The 21,511-nt window shown below is 50.7% G+C and overlaps 1 protein-coding gene across 7 annotated transcripts in view; it reads left to right on the top strand.

The window, feature by feature from the left end:
• herc1 (HECT and RLD domain containing E3 ubiquitin protein ligase family member 1) overlaps positions 1-21,511 on the top strand; it is a 49,194-nt gene that overhangs the window by 22,164 nt on the left and 5,519 nt on the right. For 3 of the 7 annotated variants that reach the window (XM_070960477.1, XM_070960563.1, XM_070960206.1), the window contains exons 31-75: positions 253-408; positions 488-594; positions 679-789; positions 872-1,042; positions 1,140-1,379; positions 1,557-1,640; positions 1,925-2,484; positions 3,075-3,711; positions 4,188-4,461; positions 4,542-4,752; positions 4,862-5,028; positions 5,881-5,997; positions 6,277-6,532; positions 6,727-6,848; positions 6,940-7,166; positions 7,551-7,819; positions 7,992-8,044; positions 8,138-8,338; positions 8,489-8,663; positions 9,055-9,322; positions 9,756-9,969; positions 10,482-10,741; positions 10,827-10,954; positions 11,956-12,092; positions 12,583-12,783; positions 13,051-13,181; positions 13,272-13,495; positions 13,668-13,788; positions 13,892-14,038; positions 14,417-14,518; positions 14,609-14,782; positions 15,434-15,733; positions 15,812-15,877; positions 15,965-16,090; positions 16,344-16,482; positions 17,258-17,439; positions 17,522-17,677; positions 17,881-18,003; positions 18,103-18,205; positions 18,614-18,783; positions 19,894-20,032; positions 20,272-20,441; positions 20,775-20,944; positions 21,101-21,266; positions 21,365-21,441. In XM_070960477.1, the coding sequence (XP_070816578.1) occupies positions 253-408; positions 488-594; positions 679-789; positions 872-1,042; positions 1,140-1,379; positions 1,557-1,640; positions 1,925-2,484; positions 3,075-3,711; positions 4,188-4,461; positions 4,542-4,752; positions 4,862-5,028; positions 5,881-5,997; positions 6,277-6,532; positions 6,727-6,848; positions 6,940-7,166; positions 7,551-7,819; positions 7,992-8,044; positions 8,138-8,338; positions 8,489-8,663; positions 9,055-9,322; positions 9,756-9,969; positions 10,482-10,741; positions 10,827-10,954; positions 11,956-12,092; positions 12,583-12,783; positions 13,051-13,181; positions 13,272-13,495; positions 13,668-13,788; positions 13,892-14,038; positions 14,417-14,518; positions 14,609-14,782; positions 15,434-15,733; positions 15,812-15,877; positions 15,965-16,090; positions 16,344-16,482; positions 17,258-17,439; positions 17,522-17,677; positions 17,881-18,003; positions 18,103-18,205; positions 18,614-18,783; positions 19,894-20,032; positions 20,272-20,441; positions 20,775-20,944; positions 21,101-21,266; positions 21,365-21,441 (8,332 nt within the window). The remainder of the gene's footprint in view (positions 1-252; positions 409-487; positions 595-678; positions 790-871; positions 1,043-1,139; positions 1,380-1,556; positions 1,641-1,924; positions 2,485-3,074; positions 3,712-4,187; positions 4,462-4,541; positions 4,753-4,861; positions 5,029-5,880; positions 5,998-6,276; positions 6,533-6,726; positions 6,849-6,939; positions 7,167-7,550; positions 7,820-7,991; positions 8,045-8,137; positions 8,339-8,488; positions 8,664-9,054; positions 9,323-9,755; positions 9,970-10,481; positions 10,742-10,826; positions 10,955-11,955; positions 12,093-12,582; positions 12,784-13,050; positions 13,182-13,271; positions 13,496-13,667; positions 13,789-13,891; positions 14,039-14,416; positions 14,519-14,608; positions 14,783-15,433; positions 15,734-15,811; positions 15,878-15,964; positions 16,091-16,343; positions 16,483-17,257; positions 17,440-17,521; positions 17,678-17,880; positions 18,004-18,102; positions 18,206-18,613; positions 18,784-19,893; positions 20,033-20,271; positions 20,442-20,774; positions 20,945-21,100; positions 21,267-21,364; positions 21,442-21,511) is intronic. The other 4 variants (XM_070960736.1, XM_070960647.1, XM_070960388.1 and 1 more) reach the window with 3 other exon arrangements.

Here is a 21,511-nt window from a genome sequence, read left to right as displayed (position 1 = left end):
GACAGACAGACAGACAGACAGACAGACAGACAGACAGACAGAGAAAGAGAGAGAGAGACAGACAGACAGACAGATACAGGCAGACAGACAGACAGACAGACAGGCAGGCAGAGAGACAGGCACAGACAGACAGACAGACAGACTTAATTAATCACTGTAACTCTGGTGCCACAATGACTCTTGTGCTTGTTAGAAGTGTCTCTGACACGCAGCCCATAATCATCTTTGTGTTGCTTTGGTTTGGTTTTTCAGCTTTGATCCGGAAGCAGCACACAGCTGAGCTACACCTCGGAGACTTCTTAGTCTTCCTCAGGAGAGTGGTGTCCTCCAAGGCTATCCAGTCCAAGATGGCCTCCCCTAAATGGACTGAGGTGCTGCTCAACGTCGCTGCACAGAAATGCTGCTCAGGTACAACCAGTCTACGTCACACAGCACTCATGAAACCAACACAGCTGAGACGTTCGCTCACGGTGGCTGTTTCCTGCAGGGGTCCCTCTGGTGGGAAACCTGAGAACTCGGCTGCTGGCTCTTCATGTGTTGGAGGCTGTCCTGCCGGCCTGTGAGGCCAATATGGAGGATGACCAGATGACACAGGTACACCACTTCCATTGCTCTGTCCTCGCCCTCAGTCGCAGACTGTTATCAGGGAGTGAGCAACCTGAATTTGTGCTCTTGTAGGTTGTGGAGCGGCTGTTCTCCCTGCTGTCCGACTGCATGTGGGAAGCTCCCGTTGCTCAGGCCAAACACTCGATCCACATTAAAGAGAAAGTCCAGGAACTCAAACTCCAGGTGTGCAGCCGACCAGTTTCTCTGACGTGTGTCTTGATGACCGCGATCTGTTTGAGTGACGGACAGTTTCTTTAATCCACAGGGGGAGGCGGAGGAGGAGGACGAGAACCTTCCTATTCAGGAAGTGTCCTTTGACCCCGAGAAGGCTCAGTGTTGTGTGGTGGAGAATGGCCAGGGGCTGACGCATGGCAGTGGGGGCAAAGGTTATGGCCTGGCCTCCACCGGCATCTCCTCTGGATGCTACCAGTGGAAGGTACCGTACCGTGTCCTGTGGTCCACTCAGAAGCTGAGTAGACAATCTCCTTTCTTTTACGCATTTTGATCAATTCCACGTTTTATTTCCTGCGTAGTTTTACATCGTGAAGGAGAACCGAGGCAACGAGGGCACATGTGTCGGCGTTTCACGATGGCCCGTGCACGACTTCAACCACCGCACCACGTCGGACATGTGGCTGTACCGGGCGTACAGTGGAAACCTTTATCACAACGGGGAGCAAACGCTGACGCTTAGCAGCTTCACTCAGGGAGACTTCATCACGTGTGTCCTGGACATGGAAGCCAGAACCATCTCCTTCGGCAAGAACGGAGAGGTGAGAGACGGAGCTCGAGGTCAGAAAAGTGACCAGTGAAGTCTTCAGATGACAAGACGGAGGTCACATCATGTGACATGCAACAGTTTATTATAACAACTGTTTGTTTGTTTACTTACACAAAATTAAATGACAGATTCTGTTTCCATCCCTCACCGCTAACCTGTGATTCCACAGGAGCCAAAGTTAGCCTTCGAGGATGTCGACGCCACTGAGCTCTACCCCTGCGTGATGTTCTACAGCAGTAACCCAGGAGAGAAGGTACGAGAACATGCAGTAAATGTCCACCTGTCTCAGAGGCAAACGTCTCCTCACGAGTCAGTATTTGACCTCTGCTGACTTGTTTGCTTTTCCTTTGTTGACAGTAGATTTCTTATCCTTCAGCTTTTTTCTGGCGTCATCTTTCGACTGTTTTGATAAAGAAATGAACCTCCCCACACCAGTACCAGTAGTCTGTGGGAACTAATTAACCATTGAGCTAGTGGTGGCACATTTACATACATTCACACATGAAAGTGTGTGTCTTCGTTTTCCAATTGTTCCAGGTTAAGATCTGTGACATGCAGATGAGGGGAACACCTCGAGACCTCTTACCTGGTGACCCAGTCTGCAGCCCCATGGCCACTGTGCTGGCCGAAGCCACCACACAGCTGATCCGCATCTTACACCGCACTGACCACTGGACCCATCGCATCAACAAGACCATGATCGAGCGGCTCCACAAGATTAAACCTTGCTTTAGAGAGTCAGCCAGCACGACGGGCGGCAGTGGGGGTCAGAGGCTGAAAAAGAGTCGCTCGGTGCAGAGCCGCGAGGAGCACGACGCCCAGAGAGAGAGCCAAGAAACACCCGCGAGGACGGAGGAGGAGAGGGGGCGCCACGGGCGGCAGCACGGCTTGGGCGAGCTGTCAGAGCACCACCTGAGGACGCTCTGTACAGAGGTGTGGCCCGTCCTGGCCATCATCGGGGGGGCGGACGCAGGCCTGCGCGTCGGAGGGAGATGTGTGCACAAGCAGACCGGGAGGCACGCCACTCTGCTGGGCGTGGTGAAGGAGGGCAGCACCTCAGCGAAGGTGCAGTGGGACGAGGCCGAGATCACCATCAGGTACCGAGTGAAATCACCTGTGACGTTTTCTTTGTGTATCTGTTGCTGTATCTGTTACTCACTGTATACATTAAAGGTATACATAGCTGTCAGCTCGGAACACATTTATTTTGATTTTGACAGTAACAGCCACGTAAATGTTTGGCTGTTACTGCTGTTGGGTAGAAGTAATGTGCTGAATGACCTCACGGCCTCTGAAGCCCAGTGTCATGGCGTGCTGTGCTGTGGGCTCACGGTCGTCAGCAGGACGGTCACACAGCTGATGAGATGTAGTTTGAAACTCAGATTGTTTCTTCGCTGCCTGTGTTCACGTTCCTCTGACACTCTGCATTAGCCTCTTGCTCCTTCCTTCTTCCCTTCCTCTGATTTATCGTGTCCATGCTTCTGTTATTGACTCGCCCCTCTGCTTCATTGTTAATCCATTGCTCTTTGCACGGCCTAATGAATCATCAAGCGGTCTGGTTTGGTGCCACATCTCCGTTCCATCTTTTTATTTGTCTTGCATGCTGTGCTCTTTCTCTCCTGCCCTGTCCCTCACTTTGTGTTTCCTTCCCTTGTCTCTTTTCACTCTCCACTCCCTTCTATTAAAGCTTCCCAACTTTCTGGTCGCCTAGTGACACTCCGCTATACAACCTGGAGCCCTGCGAGCCGCTGCCCTTCGACGTGGCGCGTTTCCGTGGCCTCACCGCCTCTCTGCTGTTGGACCTCACCTACCTAACCAGCATCCACGAGGACACCGCTGCCAAGCTCAGCGCGCGACGCCACGACAAGAAGCATCGCAACGCAGCCTCGACCGGACACGAGCCCGCCAGCAACGAAGACAAGGCAGACAGCGAGGGCCGTAATGAACAAAAGGATAACATGGGAGCCTCATCCGGAGCAGCTCCTAACATGACCTCTGACCTGCGCGTGTCCCACAGTCTGGACGAGGTGAAAGCACATGTGGCACCCAACTCAAAGTCAGAGAGTGAGATCTCCTCTGTGGTTAGCGGGGGCGTCAGCAGCAATGAGACGCTATTCACTTCAGTTCCTCACACTCCTGCTGAGGGGAACCGGAAGAAAGGTCACGAGCACGGTTCCCGCAGTCATGAGTCCTCTACTTCCTCTGTTGCCACCCAGTCGGAAATCCACGCCGTGCAGCTGTCCTACCTCTACCTGGGAGCCATGAAGACTCTCAGCGCCCTGCTTAGCTGCAGCAAGTATGCTGAGCTGCTGCTCATACCAAAGGTACTGCAGCTGGCCAGGTTTCCTGTTTGATCACTCATGTTCTTCAGTGGTATTTCTAATTTGGAAACAGGCTTATTGATGAGAGTTAGATAAGAAGATTGATACCACTTTCATATCTGCTAAATATGAAGTCCAAAGATCTGCCATGTCTGTCCAAAACCTTCATTCCTGCACCTCCAAGCACCTCGAGTTAAAGCAAACTTTCTGTGTTTTCACTCTGGGTTATGTGCAGGCTGAAGCTTCTGGATTCAGAAGAGTCTCTGAGGAGTCTTATATGTAATGGACAGATATGAGAGTCGTATCTCTCATCTAACTCAAACTCAAGCTCAAAATGATTCACCTCATTTCTGTTTTCATAGATCGTTTTTCATATAAATGGACTAATTAGAATAAAAGGTGGCTGATGTGAGTGAAATCTCATACCTGTAACTGATCCGGGTCGCATTGTCAAACCCGTTCTCTCTTCTCACATCAAGGTGTTACCGGAAGCAGCACCCAGCGGGCACAATGCCGATCTGAATGCCGGCACCAGCGGAAGCACAGCTGCCACCTCACCGGTGTGCCAGGAGGAGGTGGAGATGCGGGCGGCTCTGCAGTTCCTCATGCGACATATGGTGAAGCGGGCGGTGATGCGCTCCCCCATCAAGCGGGCCTTGGGCCTGGCAGACCTGGAGAGGGCTCAGGCCATGATCTACAAGCTCGTCGTGAACGGGCTGCTGGAGGAGCCCAGTGGGGGAAAGGCCAAGCCTGGTGAGGACATGCTGGGATGTGATTCTGACTGTTCTCACTGTAATAACAGTCACTCAGCTTCGTCTGTCTTTTCATCTCAGGAGTGAGAAGTGAACCAGAAGGCGAAGGCGAAGGTACAGAGGGTGAGCAGCTGGCACAAACCCCTGTCACCACCAGCCCCTCTGCCTCCAGCACCACCTCCTTCATGAGCTCCTCGCTGGAGGACACCACCACGGCTACCACACCCGTGACCGACACAGAGACCGTCCCTGCCTCCGAGTCTCCAGGGGTCATGCCTCTCAGCCTCCTCAGGTCAGAGCAGATGGCTGCACATATTGTCAGTCAGCTGGAGTGAATGATTCGCCTTTTTCTTCATCTGTCACTAACTTGAACTGATTGTTTCAACGCTTCTCTGTGACAGGCAAATGTTCTCCAGCTACCCAACTACCACCCTGGTTCCAACCCGCCGAGCGCAGACCCCTCCAGTGTCTTCTCTGCCAACCTCTCCCTCAGATGAGGTCGGCCGCCGGCAGAGCCTCACCTCCCCCGACTCCCAGCCCAGCAGACCACAGAACAGAACAGGCACCTGTAAGTACGCCAGATCTCCACACGTGGAAATATTGCTGTTCGTCGCTAATTTAAGCTAACGGTTTTTAGCTGGTTAGTATTTAAATGAACTCTCTGTCTGATCACAGTCATTGATGCATGATCACAGAGCTGCTGGTGCCAGTTCAGCATCCAGCCTGAAATTAACTTCAGCCTCGGGCTCTCTGTTGGGTAAAATGCGTGTCCAGCTGGTGATTATCAAACTAACTTCGGTGTAGTTAGAGCACCGGCTGTTTCCTCACAAAGAGAGTTTTCTCTTCTCTATGACATTGCAACGTGCTGCTCTGATCAATAAATGCAAAGCGATTTGACAAGTAGATCAATCAGTGTCACCTGCTGATCTAAGTCGATTGATCCTGGTGCACCTCGTTCGGTGACGATCAAAGCCTCCTTGTGGAGTTTTTGACCTCTCGCTGCACCGTGAAGCGTTTTTTCTGCGAGCGAATCCTGCCGATGGCGTCACTTTTCCACTGATCTGCAGGTGGCAGTAATGAGGCTAAATGCAGCACAGTGTGCCGGCGCAGGCGGTGAAGAACAAGAGCTTGTGTGTGCAGGTTGAGGATAGATCGGATTTGCAGATGTTTAATGAGAAAGGAGATGCATTCAGCACGTTTGTTAGAACACAGTTACTGTTGTTTGTTTACAGGAAAAGTACAGTTCAGGCCTGTGGGTCACTGTAAAACACTGTGGGACGTCCTGCATTGTGCCACGCCACGTGCATTTATTCCATGTGGGACAGCATCACACAGACAGTACACCTCACAGTGTGATATTCAAACCTGAAGCCCAGATGCCGTACTGGTTTTCACTAACTGTGGTGGTCGTTCACTCCAGCTCTGTCGGACCCCAGCAGCAGGCTGTCCACATCCCCCCCTCCTCCTGCCATCGCTGTGCCCCTGTTGGAGATGGGCTTCTCCCTGCGTCAGATCACCAAAGCTCTGGAAGCCACCGGTGAGTCTCAGCTGACTTCTCTACTCCTGTTTCATATTTCATTTCATTCAGTGACCAACACAAGTTAGAAAGCTCACCTGGACCTCAGCATCACAGAAGAGTGAGAGAAAGAGCAGTTCAAGACTATCTTCATAATCCATTCACCTATTGAATGTTTTTTCAAGGCACGAGTCTGTAAAATCATTTCAATGTCTTTGATCTCAAGTGTATTTAAATGGTTTGTCTGGCTGTCATTGTGCAGTCGTCTAAGGGCTCCGGTATGTATCTGTGCCACCTCAGGTGCTCGAGGGGAAGCGGACGCTCAGAACATCACGGTGCTGGCCATGTGGATGATAGAGCATCCGGGCACAGAGGACGAGCACGACGAGCCCCACGGCAGAGTCGGCGGCGTCGGCGGCGACGGGTCTGACTCCTCCTGTCCGGGGGCCATGGCCTCTGCTGGAGGCAAATCTCTGGACAGGAGCTCATATCTGTGCTCTCCTGGAGACATAGCCAGTGCAGACGCTTCAGAGATGGAGGAGGGCTTCAGCGAGAGGTACAGCTGAGATTGTCCATGAAAGCGCATTTATGATTCTAAAGAATGAATTAAAAGTCATATGGACTAATTAAGATAAGTCATTTGTTTTTAAGCTCCAGCAGTCCTTTTGCCTGCTGTTACTTGCTGTGAGCTGAATGCCATGAAGTTGTGTAAGTCTGTAAGAATGAACTCTGTGTTTGTGTCCTTTGTAGTCCTGAGGGTCTGGAGCAGGACAGCGCCTCGGCCTCCAGCGGCGCTCCGCTCAGAGGCCGCTCTGCTGTCGGAAGGAAGCACCGCTTTGACCTGGCTGCACGCACGCTGTTAGCTCGCGCCGGTAAGGATGTTCCACTGAGACGTCTTTGACCTCTTTTCACACTGGGTTTAAACAAAGTGCAGATTCATCTCCCGCTTTCTCACCCTCGAAGCTGGACTGTACCGCTCGGTGCAGGCCCACCACAGCCAGTCACGTCGGGAGGTCTCGTCCCTCCAGCAGCAACAAGACCCGGGCGCCCTTTACGACTTCAACCTGGATGAAGAGCTGGAGATGGACCTAGACGAGGAGACCATGGAGGCCATGTTCGGCCAGGACCTTGCCAGCGACACCGACATTCTGGGAATGTGGATCCCGGAGGTACTGGACTGGCCAACATGGGTGTGTGTGACTTTACGCTTTGGCTAGAGGGCTGCCATCACCATTCTGCTCTTACCTTCACTGCATCATTCACTCGCAGTCAGTTCATAAGTTTCATGCAGCTTTATGAGACACTCAGCACACTTCCCCTGAAGACCCACCCACTCAATTAATCTAACCGGCATGAAAAGAAAGAGCACTTTGAACGATTATTCTCAGAGCTGATGATTGGCTGTTGCCTGGAAAGAAAGTCTTAATGCAAAGCTGTCATTGATTCATATTCCTAACACACCACATGCATGGATGCCTAACTGCTCTTCTGGACAACTTCTGTGTGTGTCAACACGTTTGTCTTCATGCGTGTGAATGTGTGTGTGTTCCTCTGGAAACGTTCCCACCTTGCAGCACGTATGCGAGACGGACGATCGAGATGAAGTGGTCGTGTGCGAGCTGTGCGAGGCCAACGTGGCCAACTTCAATCAACACATGAAGAAGAGCCACCCGGGCTGCGGCCGCAGCGCCAACCGGCAAGGATACCGCAGCAACGGCTCCTACGTGGACGGCTGGTTCGGAGGGGAGTGCGGGAGTGGAAACCCCTACTACCTGCTGTGTGGGGGCTGCAGGGAGAAGTATTTGGCCATTAAAAGCAAGGCCAAAGTGCCCATTGTGGAGAGGTATGTACACCTGAGACACTCCAGTACTGTTACTGCAGTTATGTTGAAAATGTAAGGATTTAAAGGGTACTGTTTAATTCAATGTCAGCTGTAATTTGTGTTTATTTCTGCTCTATTTTGAACTACGCTGTTGTTTAAAGGAAGTAAAACTGATAAATGATCATGTACTCAGGTATAAGGGACAAGCTCCAGACCTCTTGGGAAAGCAGGACAGTGTCTATGAAGGTAAAGTCCATTATTACGCTTCAACATCTCAACCTCAACTTCATGTGCTTGTTCTTGACTTCACATTGTGTCCGTTTGTCCGTCCTGTTGCAGAGGACTGGGACATGCTGGACGTCGACGAAGATGAGAAGCTGACGGGGGAGGAGGAGTTCGAGCTCTTGGCCGGACCGCTGGGTCTCAGCGAGCGCAGGATCGTCCCAGAGGCTGTCCAGTTCCCTGACAGCGACCCGCTGGGAGCCTCTGTTGCCATGGTGACGGCTACCAACAATATGGAAGAGACACTGCTGCAGATCGGTGAGGAGGACTTTTCAGACGGCTTCACTTCTGGAGACGACAACATATTTGATCGTTGATGTTACAGTGTCTCACTGATGTAAAGCAGTTGGTTCCACACTGTGATCTTTAGCATGATTAGCATTAAGCTAGGTGTGTGTTTGTGTTCAGGCTGTCAGACCTCGGTGGACAAGAGCTCGTCGGGCAGGGTGACCCTCGGCGAGCAAGCGGCGGCCCTCCAGAACCCCCACGACCGAGTGATGGCTCTGAGGAGGGTAACGGCCGCGGCTCAGGTGCTGCTTGCCAGGACTATGGTGATGAGAGCCCTGTCCCTGCTGTCTGTCAGGTAGTCTGAGGACACACCCCCTCCCACCGTCCAGGGCCGGAGACTTTAAAGTTTTCTCTAACCCAGCTTCCATTCAATCATGATCGTGTCAGTTTTGCTGACACGATAATGATTGAATGGGAAACGATGTGAAACCAAGGCTCAGGTGTTCAGTGTGTTTTCATTAGCGTTGTTTATTTGACTGTTTGTTCTTCTGCTGAAATATTTACAGCCTTTTTCATTGCAAAGAAGCTAAATATGAAGCGGTTATAGTCCTCAGATACTTTATTCATTTCAACCTTTTGAATAAGAAAGACAACATTTATTTGAATATTCAGTAATGTACCTGACAGGTAAAGGAAGCAGAGCTTCCTGACTGTTATGTAACACATGACTCCTTCCTCCCTCCCAGCGGCTCCAGCTGCAGCCTTGCAGCAGGTCTGGAGTCTCTCGGTTTGACTGACATCAGGACTCTGGTCAGGCTAATGTGCCTGGCGGCAGCGGGTCGAGCCGGTCTTTCCACTAGTCCTACAGCCGGCTCCGGCCACGCTGAAAGGCCCCGAGGGGCCACCAAGGCGAGCAAGCCCATCTCCTGCTTGGCTTACCTCAGCACCGCAGTGGGCTGCTTGGCCTCCAACAGCCCCAATGCTGCCAAGCTGCTGGTGCAGCTCTGCACACAGGTACGCAGAGTTACTCATCAGCTTAATTCACTTCATGGCTTTTTTGAGATCTGAAGTTCAATTTAATGTAATTCGTCGTCAGTCCAGACCCTTCAAGAGAATGCGATGAGCTGCTTGAAGCTGCTTTATGTGCCAGCCGTTAGTAGATTCTGTGGTTTTAATGTCTACTGATGTCAGTTTGCTCATCTCACTCTTTGAAAGGAAACAAATAAGCATTTCCCAAATTCCCAACTATTCCTGTAAGTGCTGTAGATTCTGTAAATACTGCAAACAAGTGGCTTTATTTACTTTAACAGAACAGAAAATTAGGTAATTATTATTAGAGACAGGCCTTTATTTTTAATTTTGTCTTGTATTAGCATGCAGCCTCACAGTTTTCTGACCTGCTCTCAGGTATCTGTGTGTCATGTTGTTTTATTTTCTTCCTTCCCAGAACCTGATCTCTGCAGCCACCGGCATGAACCTGACCACCGTGGACGACCCCATCCAGAGGAAGTTCCTGCCCAGCTTCCTGCGTGGCGTGGCCGAGGAGAACAAACTGGTCACCTCTCCAAACTTTGTGGTCACGCAGGCTCTGGTGGCCCTGCTGGCAGATAAAGGGGCCAGGCTCAGACCTGCTTATGACAAGGCTGATATGGAGAAAAGAGGTTTGTAGACAGACACAGATAGGCCGTCTGTCACCGTCATAATGTCTCGTGTTGTAGTTCTCGTGACAGCTAATTAGATACTGGATACTGTTGCTTTCAGGGTGATTAAACATATGATCACGACACCACCTTGATTGATTGATCCACATTCTTTTATCTTTTAAAATGTGTCAAAATGATTTACTTGAAGGTCTTAAATTCTGTTCTGGCACTTCATCTTAAACACAGCAGCAAACTGCATAATTGCATTCTTTTTGATTTTGTGGTGATGTTTTATGATGCATTTTGTTCTGGCCTCGATCAATCATCTCATAATCATTAGCATGTTTTTGTGTAACTGGTGCAGTAATAGAGTAAATCATCATTAATGTCTGTGATTCATGCTTGTGCCAGCTTGACTTCACTGTGATCACCTTTTGATTTGTCTGTGCTTCTTGAGTTTGTCTTTTTCATTTGTGGTCTTTCTCTCACTCACCGGGAAACCTTGTCACCTTGTGTTCCGTGTCGAGCAGGTCTAATTGCGCATTTGTATGCTCATCCTTCCCATAATCCCTCCGCTGTAGGGCCTCTGGAGCTGGCCAATGCTCTGGCGGCCTGCTGCCTGTCCTCCAGGCTTTCTTCACAGCACCGTCAGTGGGCTGCCCAGCAGCTGGTCCGCACGCTGGCCGCCCACGACCGCGACAACAACCAGAGCCGCCCGCAGACCTTTGCCGACATGGCAGGGGACTTGCGGAAGTGCTCCTTCATCAAGCTGGAGGCTCACCAGAGCAGAGTGAGTGGATACAGGATGAGGATTGCTCGCAGGCTGGTTTGCAACTCAAAACTGTTTGATGTCAACGTCTTTCTCCGTCTCTCAGGTCATCACATGCGGTTGGTGCAGTAAGAAAGGCCTGTTAGCCACTAGTGGTAATGATGGCACGGTCAGGATGTGGAACGTCACCAAGAGCCAGTACACCCTCCAGCAGACCTGCATCTTCAACAAGGAGTAAGTCTTTCTGAACACCACAGCCCCCTCTGTACCTCCAGACACCTCAGGATGTTGCTGAAAGCAGCGTTACATCTGGAAGATGACGGGTCCACAGCGGTGTCACAAACTGTGCTCTGTTACAGCATTTTTCTGCAGCTACAGTGTGCAGAATTTGTTTTGTTTTGGCCATTTGTTAAAGCTGCACTAATCAATATTATGGCTCAAACATTGGACCAGCTGACTGCAACATTTTTCACTTTGACGCACAGTTAGCATGTTGTTGTGTTAGTTCAGACTGTTTCTCTCTTCAGTGAAAACTCCTATAGAGTGACATGATGTTCAATCCCAACAACAAAATGCCAAGAGCTGTAAACAGCACAGCTCAGAGAAAACAGAAATCTTTGGAGCTAACTGGAGCCAGCATGTCCCAGCTGGCTAGCGTGTTAGTTGTTAGCTTGCCAGTATGTCAATTAGTGGCACATCACCAAACTGCTAAAGCCAAACATTTTGTGAAGAAGCACAGTTTAATTTTGCCGTGCTATTCTGTGGTGTGGCCAGGTCTGAAGTGTCGTGTGAGAGAGGTTTGTAGGGACGTACAGAATTATCATCCAGCTCCATTTTAGCATAATTTAGCTCATTCTTTTGTCTTTTCCAGCCTGAAAACTAGCTGCTGGTTTCAGCACGTGTCCTACCTGCAAAGCCCGACATAGTTAGCAACTGGCCAGTTAAGAAAGCGAAGCGAAAACCAGATATTGTTCTGAGGAGTTAGAGTCCCAATAGAGCGAAGAGGAGGGTGAATGTCGGACTTGCAGCACATTCAGATGAATCCTGATGTCATTCTGTGTCAGCTGAACGTGTTAATAGGCGACAGTTTGCTAACACATTCCCATAAACTCTTTATAAGCTAATAATATGGCAGATGTTGTGTTTTCAGCTCCCTTAAGAAGCCAAATAAATAAATGAAGAATGCACCTTTAAGTTTTGGTCTCATTTGCGTTGGCTGTGCTCTTTCTCCTCAGCGATGGCTCGTCAGAGGAGGTCATGTCGGGTTTGGGATCTCCCAGCGATCCCTGCCTGTCTCCCCTGGCATGGAGCGTCACTGGGAAATATTTGGCCTCTGCCATGGAGAAAATGGTCAACATCTGGCAAGTGAATGGTAAACATTTCTTTTTTCATTCTTTTATTACACACTTGTTTCGAGAAACTGTTCCAGTATAAAATGTATTATGTGGCCCAGCTTGCATCACTGGTGCGTGAGGTCCACAGAATATGAATGAGCGGGCATTAAGGTTTTATGGCTACCATTAAAAATAAATATGCCTGGGGTCTGAAAGCGGTCCAATCATCACTTCCTGCCTCTCACCACACACCCTGCAGCATGCACCATCTGTCCTTGGCCACTTTCAGTCGCCTCAAGGATGAAAGTCCACAGTCACGTTCCTGTGAGCCTGCAGGAGCTCATTTTCTCTCGTGTCGTTGAAATGTGACTGTGTCCTCATTGCACAGGCAAACTAAACCCACCCGTTGTATTACCGTATGTCTGTGGGAATCGTTGAGTGATTAGTTCAAGCTACAGTCCAAAATTCTACCTGTCAAGAAATGTTAAACCTGCTGAAATGTGGCCTCCCTCCTCCTCCTCCTCTAAGGCGGTAAGGGCCTTTTGGACGTGCAGCCTCACTGGGTGTCAGCGCTGGCTTGGCCTAAAGAGGAGGCAGAGTCCCTGTGGTGCGGGGAACCCAAGGACATGCTGCTGGTGGGACGAATGGACGGATCTCTGGGCCTCATTGAAGTGCTGGATACCTCCACTATGCACCGCACCGAACTGGAGCACTGCTACAGGAAAGATGGTATGAAGATCTACGAAGCTCCCTTTGAGCACGCTTACATCCCATTTACACCTGGTGTTAAAACGCCATCTGTACCTGAGACGTTTTCCAGATAAGGACAAACGCATGTCAGCAGAAGGTGTGAATGCATCCAAGATCAGACCGTTTGTTGTCCAGATAACGTGTCCGGATACTGATCCTGTTTTAACAGCAGGTGTGAACGGGGTGTACCTGACATGACATGAGCAGATTGTTCACCTGCGATAGTGACGTCTCATCCTCTCTCAGTGGCAGTGATGCACATTGCCTGGTACAGCGAGGACAAGCCGTTTGCTGTTGGCTATGCAGATGGCAAACTGCTGATCGGATCCAAAGAGCCCTTAGAGAAAGGAGCCATCGTGGTCATTGATGCTCACAAGGTAAACTGTGTCTACAGATACAAAGAAGTCAAGTCTGTGGGTTATCACCAAGTCTTCTCCGAGCTGAATCTTTTTTTTTTTTTTTTCCAGGAGTCAATCACCAGTATGAAGTGGAGTCCCACCGGCCGGATCTTGCTGACTTGTGCCAAAGAGGAGACGGTGAAGCTGTGGGCGAGTCCGGACCCCCGCTCTGACTCAGGCTCTGGCTCCGGCTGGTTCTGCCTGCAGAGTCTTCGACACCCCTCCGCGGTTAACGGCGTGGCCTGGTGCAGCCTGCCTGGACGTGGCCCTAAACCCCTCAACATGTTTGCCATGTAGGTCGAGCTCAAACACAGACAGTGTTTTTATCAGCAGGACTTCCTCAGAGAGCTGCAGTCTGAACGACTCGATAGGAAACATGACATGACATGACATGACATGACATGACATGACATGACATGACATGACATGACATGACATGGCTTTCATGTGCTGTGTGTTTTTCAGATGCTGTCAGAATGGCCTGGTGTCAGTCTGGACTGTCCCTCAAGATGTCTCCAACTTCCCAGAATCCTCCTCCTCTGACTCAGAGGGATGGTGGGAGAATGAAGCGAAGCCTAAATTCATGGTACTTCACATAAACACGTTATCACCTGATAGACTCACCCCCCACTTTATCGCGCAGCACAGACGATGCGCTCTTCCTCTTACATGCTGTCTCTGTGTCGCAGTCTTCCCGGTGGTCAGGAGATGGAGCGGCGTGCGTCTTCCAGCTGAAGGGACACATCACTCCGGTGAGGACGCTGGCCTTCAGCCCAGATGGTCTGGCTCTGGCATCTGGAGGAGTGGGAGGCCTCATGAACATCTGGTCCCTGCGGGTAAGAGACACACACACACACACACACACACACACACACATACACAGATGGAGCTGAAAACACCCACGTAGGATATATGCTGGTACTGCAGGTACAAGTAGTACAGATACACAGATGTACATGAGATGTACAATAGACAAGCAGAGAGGTGAAAAGAAGAAATGAGTCATTACAAACTCACTTTACTGGCGTTTAGAGCTCACGCTACGATTTACAGTGACGTCGAATACCTTCCCTCTGTGTGTGTGTGTGTGTGTGTGTGTGTCTGTGTGTGTGTGTGTGTGTGTGTGTGTGTGTGTGTGTGTGTGTGTGTGTGTGTGTGTGTGTGTGTGTGTGTGTGTGTGTGTGTGTGTGTGTGTGTGTGTGTCCGCCCGACAGGATGGGTCCGTGCTGCAGACAGTAGTAGCCGGGTCGGGGGCGATCCAGAACATAGTCTGGATCCCAGATGTGGGTGTCGCTGTCTGCTCCAACAGGTCAAAGGTAGGACCTGCTTCTTGTTTTTCCATGTTTCTAGCTGCGTCACTCAGATGATTTCATATTTATTTACTCTCTGGTCTGCTTCATTTCCAGGATGTGCTGGTTGTGAACTGCTCAAAAGAGTTCATGGCGTCCAACCATGTGCTGGCCACTTGCCGCACAGCTCTGAAGAAGCAGGGCGTAGTCGGCCTCAACATGGCACCCTGCATGAGGGCCTTCCTGGAGAGACTGCCCGTCATGCTGCAGGAGCAGTACGCCTACGAGAAGGTACGGGGACATTTAGCATGTCCTCCACATTTTCAGTCAGTGAAGTCAGAAAGGGTCCCACTGTGTTGCTGCTGTCAATCAGCTGTGATGGCGTGATGTGTTCAGGGCAGGAAAAAGGACATTACCGCTGCAGCATCACGCTGCTGTCGGTGCTCGTGCGCTTTCTTATTTAAATGCTCGGGCCCGACACACTTCAGATCTGGTCTAATCATCCTCTGGTCCTTCTGAATCAGGTCTGCTGAGAGACTCTGGATCTTTGTAGGTGCATTGATGCGTCTCTGTTAGCGTAAATAATCGTGCATACTGTAAGTGGAGACGAAGGAAGCACCACTTCATCCTCCTGCGGTTACAAAATGAATATAGTTACAGAACAGCTGGAAATGTCTCCCTGTCCTTCTGCTGTCCCACTTTTGCACCAAAACTTAGATTTTTCCAATAAAATTTAAACATGCGTCGATGAAGGCCTACAGCTGAATGTGACAGGTTGGCACTGCTTCCCTGAGGGCTGTTGAATGGCATTGTGGGAAACGCAGGAAATCCCAGACTGTAAATTAAGGGTCCATTACTACACACAACCAAACAATACCTGGCAGTATTTCTCAGTGTTACTGTGGAGCGCCTGGCAGGTTTTGACTCCCTCTCACCCTGCAGCCCCACGTCGTGTGCGGGGAGCAGCTCGTTCACAGCCCCTACATGCAGTGCCTGGCCTCCCTGGCCGTGGGCCTCCACCTGGACCAGCTCCTGTGCTGCCCCCCTGTGCCACCTCCCCTCCAGCACTGCCCCCCAGAGTCCGGCACGGCCGTCTGGTGTGCCAGCGAGTGGGCCTGGTTGGACTGCTTCTCCACAACAGTCAAGGCGGCGGAGGCCCTCGCTCGGGGCGCCACCTTCCCAGAGTCGTTCTCCGTTCCCGACCTGGAGCCCGTGCCCAAAGATGAGATGGCTCTGCTCATGGTGAGGGAGGCTGCTGCTGTCATTTATAATGTAACACCTGCTGATGCATATAATAACAGCTTTGCTCCGTTTTTCCAGGACAACAGTAAATGGGGCTCTGGTATGGATGAGCAGATCATGTCCTGGGCCACTTCCAGACCAGAGGTAATTTACACTCATACCGAGATCAGCTGTATAGACGGTTTGTCATAACTGCCAGTTTCTCACCTGTGTATTTGTGTGTGTGTGCAGGACTGGCACCTGGGGGGGAAGTGTGATGTGTACCTGTGGGGTGCAGGGCGTCACGGGCAGCTGGCAGAGGCTGGCAGGAACATCCTGGTGCCGACCACCGCTCCATCCTTCTCTCAGGCACAGCAGGTACACACACTGTCACGTCTTTGTTCACTACGTCCACAAAAACACCTTGTGTTACCTGTGATCACGTCCTCACAGCTCATTTTTGTGTAGTTTACAGCAAGAGGAGTTACATCTTAATGGAAGTATGGAAGCGTGATCATTAACCATCTGAACGTCACATACTCTGATCACTGCTCCCCTTGTTTACCTGCCGTGTGCCACATCCCCTGTTTCCAGCTGATCTCCCTCTTCACCACCTGCTCTCCTCCCTCAGGTGGTGTGTGGTCAGAACTGCACCTTTGTCATCCAGCCTAACGGGACGGTGCTGGCCTGTGGGGAGGGCAGCTACGGCCGCCTGGGGCAGGGCAACTCCGACGACCTGCATGTCCTCACCGTCATCTCCGCCCTGCAAGGTGAGCGCCAGATACCTGTGACAGATGATGTCACACGTGTGTCCTCTGAGGTTTGATCAGGTTCAAGTGACAAATTAGTTTAATACAGTTTTGTGTGGGTTCATTAGTTTATGATAATAAAAATGTATCTGCATCCTGACAATGAACGAGCTGCAGATGTTGATTAAATGTGTATCTGACACACTGGAATAACAGCTGCAGCCTGTGGACCTCACACATGCTGATCTGCTGCGTTGATATAAGCTTAAGATGTCGATTCTCTATGCGCTCCAGTTTAACTGGGAGATTCGTGCTGAGATTTCTGAGATGAGCTTCATCATTTCTCAAGAGAAGACGCATCACTCTGTTGTAAAAACACAGCTTGTGCAGAGAGGAGTTTCTGCTCGCCGTCAGCCGAACAGCTGTGAGCTTCATTTCAGCCGTCATGGAGTCACATTAATGAGCTGCAGCAGCTAAAACCTGCAGCTGTCAGCACCTGCTGAACATGAGAAGCTGCTCCCGAAACGTTTCACTTTGTGCAAATAAGAAGAGCGCAGAGACGACAGATTGACAAAGAGGTTTGTTTGACTCACAACAGACAAACGTCCTGCAGTAGAAGACGTGGTTTCACTCTGTGGACACTTAATGTGATTGGAAGAGCAGGGAAAGGTGCAAAATAAAGAGTCATGATTTTTAGATTTGAAAACATGCTGTGTTAAACAGCTGATGAGAGTCCAGCGTGCTTTCAGACGTGTCACCGCCGCGCTGACGGCGTCTTCGCCTCTTCGTCCCTCAGGCTTTGTCGTGACTCAGCTGGTGACTTCGTGTGGCAGCGACGGCCACTCCATGGCTCTCACGGAGAGTGGCGAGGTGTTCAGCTGGGGGGACGGGGACTACGGGAAGCTGGGCCACGGAAACAGCGACCGCCAGCGCCGCCCAAGACAGATCGAAGCCCTGCAAGGGGAGGAGGTGGTGCAGGTCGGTGGGACGCAGCGCTCCAGCGACGGGTTGTCCTTCTGATTCTGTTCTTTTCTTCAACACTTCCTCTCTTTGCCTTCAGATGTCTTGTGGCTTCAAGCACTCTGCCGTGGTGACCGCTGACGGAAAGCTCTTCACGTTTGGTAACGGTGACTACGGCAGGCTGGGTTTGGGAAACACCTCCAACAAGAAGCTGCCGGAGAAGGTCACCGCTCTGGAGGGCTACCAGGTCGGACAGGTAGGACAGAGAGCGGCGGGAGACGGTGACGCTGACGTCAGGATCCTGCTGCGTGTGTTTTTGGTGATGCTGCGTTCGGGTGCCTCAGTTAGCGTTGGCACGTTCACAGACGGGACAGACAAGCACTCACTGTTCAGCGTCTCGTGTTTTGACAGCTGGAAGGTTTAGAAACAGACGAGTGACGGCGTGTGCTCCCTCCTCAGGTGGCCTGCGGTCTGAACCACACTTTGGTCGTCTCAGCTGACGGAATGATGGTTTGGGCGTTCGGCGATGGAGACTACGGAAAACTGGGACTCGGCAATTCCACGGCGAAGTCTTCGCCTCAGGTGGGCGCGGTGTCACTGGGGCCTGTTTCACCAGTGAAACCAGTTGCACAGGGTTTAGTTTTTCAGCGACTGTAATGAATTCTTCTTTTCATTCCTCAGAAAGTGGACGTTCTGTGTGGAATCAGCATCAAAAAAGTGGCCTGTGGAACGCAGTTTTCTGTGGCTTTAACCAAAGATGGCAAAGTGTTCACCTTTGGCCAAGGTAAGCTGTGCTTTGACGTTTCAGCAGCGCGAGGATCAGAGCTGCGACTCAGCTGCAGAAAACTCATGTTACGCTTTCAAGCAAATATGTAAAAAATTCAATTTTCACAGTCAAGTAAATATTTTGGGTTTTGAACTCGACCTTTTTTCACATTTTTCACCTTTTTCTGATGTTTGAAAAACATTTCATTGGGAAAATGATGAGTTGATGAACTGATAATTCGTTCTTTGTTGCAGCTCTAATCATGATAAATACTGTATTGATGTTGTGTTTGTGCAGATTTGGTTCTTCATAAGTGTTTAAAACATTTTGTCCCGCAGAAAACAGGACAGCTGTCGTGTTTTCACAGTAAACTTCATCCCTCCATCGTTTGCGTTGTTTGTTGTCTTCCTCTCTCGTCTTCCTCAGACCGCCTGATTGGTTTACCAGAAGGCCGAGCCAGGAACCACAACCGGCCCCAGCAGGTTCCGGCTCTGTCGGGGATCCACATCCAGGACGTGGCAGTCGGAGCCGAACACACTCTGGTGCTGTCCTCCACGGGAGACGTTTACACCTGGGGCAGCAACTCTGAGGGGCAGGTAAGCTCTGACACACCCTGAACCTCAGCGACGGGCCGGTCTGAACGCCGATGCTACAAAACAGAGAGCAGCGAGCTCAAAGTGACGTCAACGAAATGCTTTTTATAACCTCCTTCAGCCGACGTCCGCTCCAGAATAAAGGCGCTTCAGTTCAGTAGAAAGTTGCTGAATTCACAGAGTTCAAAGCCATCATATCATTTTAGTTTTAAAAACTTATGTTACAAATGATTAAAAAAATCGAATTCCAGAAAATGAATCTGCAACAGTTTTAGTAATTTCATAAGAAAAAAGATTCTTTGGCTCCTCTGCAGCTTGTAAACTGCACATCTTTGAGTTTTTGACTGTTTGGACAGAACGAAGAATTTGAATCATCTCCAGCTTTTAGAAAAGGACATTTCACAAAGCAGATGATTCATTGATTAAACCAAAAATCATTAAACTTAGTTACAGCTCTACTTCTAAATCCAATTTAAAAAGATAAAGATAAATGTGGCTGATTTGAGGCCTCTGGACGGACTCTCGCTCATCACATGAGCGACCAGGACGATCGTCTGTCTTCTTTTCAGGACGGAAAAACACGAGACATCTGTGTGTTTCAGTTAGCAGCTGACTCTGTGTATTCTGAAAACAAGTGAAAGATTCAGACGTTTTCTCTGAACCCTTCAGCAGTTCATCCTCGAGGAAATGCTTCAGTCAGATCATCTCTGTGAACAGATGCGTGCGTGTGAAGGCAGAAACGTTTCTAATGAAAAGATAATAGCATCGCTCGCAGAGATGAGAGTGAAAATTCAGGCTTGATCTTGTAGTTTGACAAAAACTCTGAACTCGACGTCCACTTCCTGTCTTTTGGACAGAGCTTTCAGTCGTAGTTTGCTCAGTGTTCACGTCTCTGGGGACGAACTCTCCGTCTGCTCATTGAGACTTGGGGAAGAGCTCGACTTCAGATGGTTTTGTCAGACGTGAAGCGAACAGCCTGAAGCTGCTCAGGCTCCGCTGCTTTCACACACACCCGTCCAGCAGCTCTGGGAAACAGTCATGTGTGTGATTTGGGCTGATGTGACTCCTCATTGGTCGACTGAGCTGACTGTGATCTGTGCCTCTGTTGGCCAGCTGGGTCTCGGTCACACCAACCACGTCAGAGAGCCCACAGTGGTGACGATGCTGCAGGGAAAACACATCCACCAGATCTCTGCCGGACGCTGCCACAGTGCTGCATGGACGGCCCCCTCTGTGCCGCCTCGAGCGCCAGGTTTGACCCCCCCCCCACGTAGAATTCTGTTTTCAGGCTGATTTGTGGCAGCAGCTTGTTGTATTTGCACATTGAGTTTATAATTTTGTCTCTTCTGTCTCACCTCCCTGCTCCGTCCTCCCTCGCTCTCCTCGTGGTCTTTGTGTCTCGCTCTTCCTCTTCCTCCTCCTCCTCCTCCTCCTCCTCCTCCTTCTCCTCCTCCTCCTCCTCCTCCTCCTCCTCCTCCTCCTCCTCCTCAGGCTCCTCGGTTCCCCTCCAGCTGGGCCTTCCTGTGGCGGTGCCTCCTCAGTACAGCGGCCTGAAAGAGGTCAGCATCGAGGCGGTGAGGGCTCGCCTACGACTCCTCTACCACTTCTCTGACCTCATGTACTCCTCGTGGAGACTCCTCAACCTCAGCCCCAACAACCAGGTAGGCGAAAAACCGGGACACGCACAAGAAACCCCCCCAGGTGTCATTTTACCAAAGAAGAATAGATTATTAAGAGAAAAGTCTGAACACTGTGTCCTGGTGTCTGACAGCTTTCACAGCTCATCACATATAGCGACTGTATCGTTTAATACGTCCTCAAACAGTCGTGGCACCTCGTCTTTGCTTTGAGAAGATTTTACTGAAGGAGGGGCGACATGACGCCGCAGGCTGTGGATTAAGACTTCAATCTAAAACAAATCAGATAAAAATGTGTGTCAGGCTTCTGTAGATTACAGGCAGACTGTGTGTACTGATGTGCTTCTCCCTCTGCAGAGCTGTACGTCCCACTACAACGCCGGCACCTGGGGGATTGTTCAGGGCCAGCTGAGGCCCCTGCTGGCCCCCCGGGTGTACACTCTGCCCATGGTGCGCTCCATAGGGAAGACCATGGTGCAGGGCAAGAACTATGGCCCCCAGATCACCGTCAAACGGATCTCCACGCGGTCAGTGCTCCGCTGGACTTTGTCTTATTTCACAGAAGCTTCCCAGTTTGGCACCAGTACACATAGTGAACCCCTGTGGAAGCCCAGTGCCTCGTCAGAGTGCGTCTTTGTCACCGTCTTCTCTTTTTTCCCACCTCTCTCTCTGTGACGCTGCAGGGGACGGAAGTGTAAACCCATCTTCGTTCAGATCGCTCGTCAGGTGGTGAAGCTGAACGCCTCCGACCTTCGGCTGCCCTCCAGGGCCTGGAAGGTCAAACTGGTGGGAGAGGGTGCTGACGACGCAGGGGGGGTCTTTGATGACACCATCACAGAGATGTGTCAGGTGAGGACACACCTGTCAAGTCGAATTAATCGGGCAGCAGGAGACTGGATGTCTTCTAACTCAGGGACGTTTCTGTCTTCGTCCTCTCTGAACTGTAGGAGTTGGAGACGGGCGTGGTCGACCTGCTCATCCCCTCCCCCAACGCCACAGCAGAGGTGGGCTACAACAGAGACAGGTGAGCGGTCAGACCCTCCAACACTGTCCACACTGCAAGAAGTCAGCTCGCAAACACATGAAAAAAGGAA

The sequence above is a fragment of the Chaetodon trifascialis genome, chromosome 1 (genome assembly GCF_039877785.1).
Source record: "Chaetodon trifascialis isolate fChaTrf1 chromosome 1, fChaTrf1.hap1, whole genome shotgun sequence".
Classification (NCBI taxonomy): domain Eukaryota; kingdom Metazoa; phylum Chordata; class Actinopteri; order Chaetodontiformes; family Chaetodontidae; genus Chaetodon; species Chaetodon trifascialis.
The sequence above is the reverse complement of the archived record's forward strand: the minus strand, read 5'-3'. Positions and strand labels throughout refer to the sequence as shown.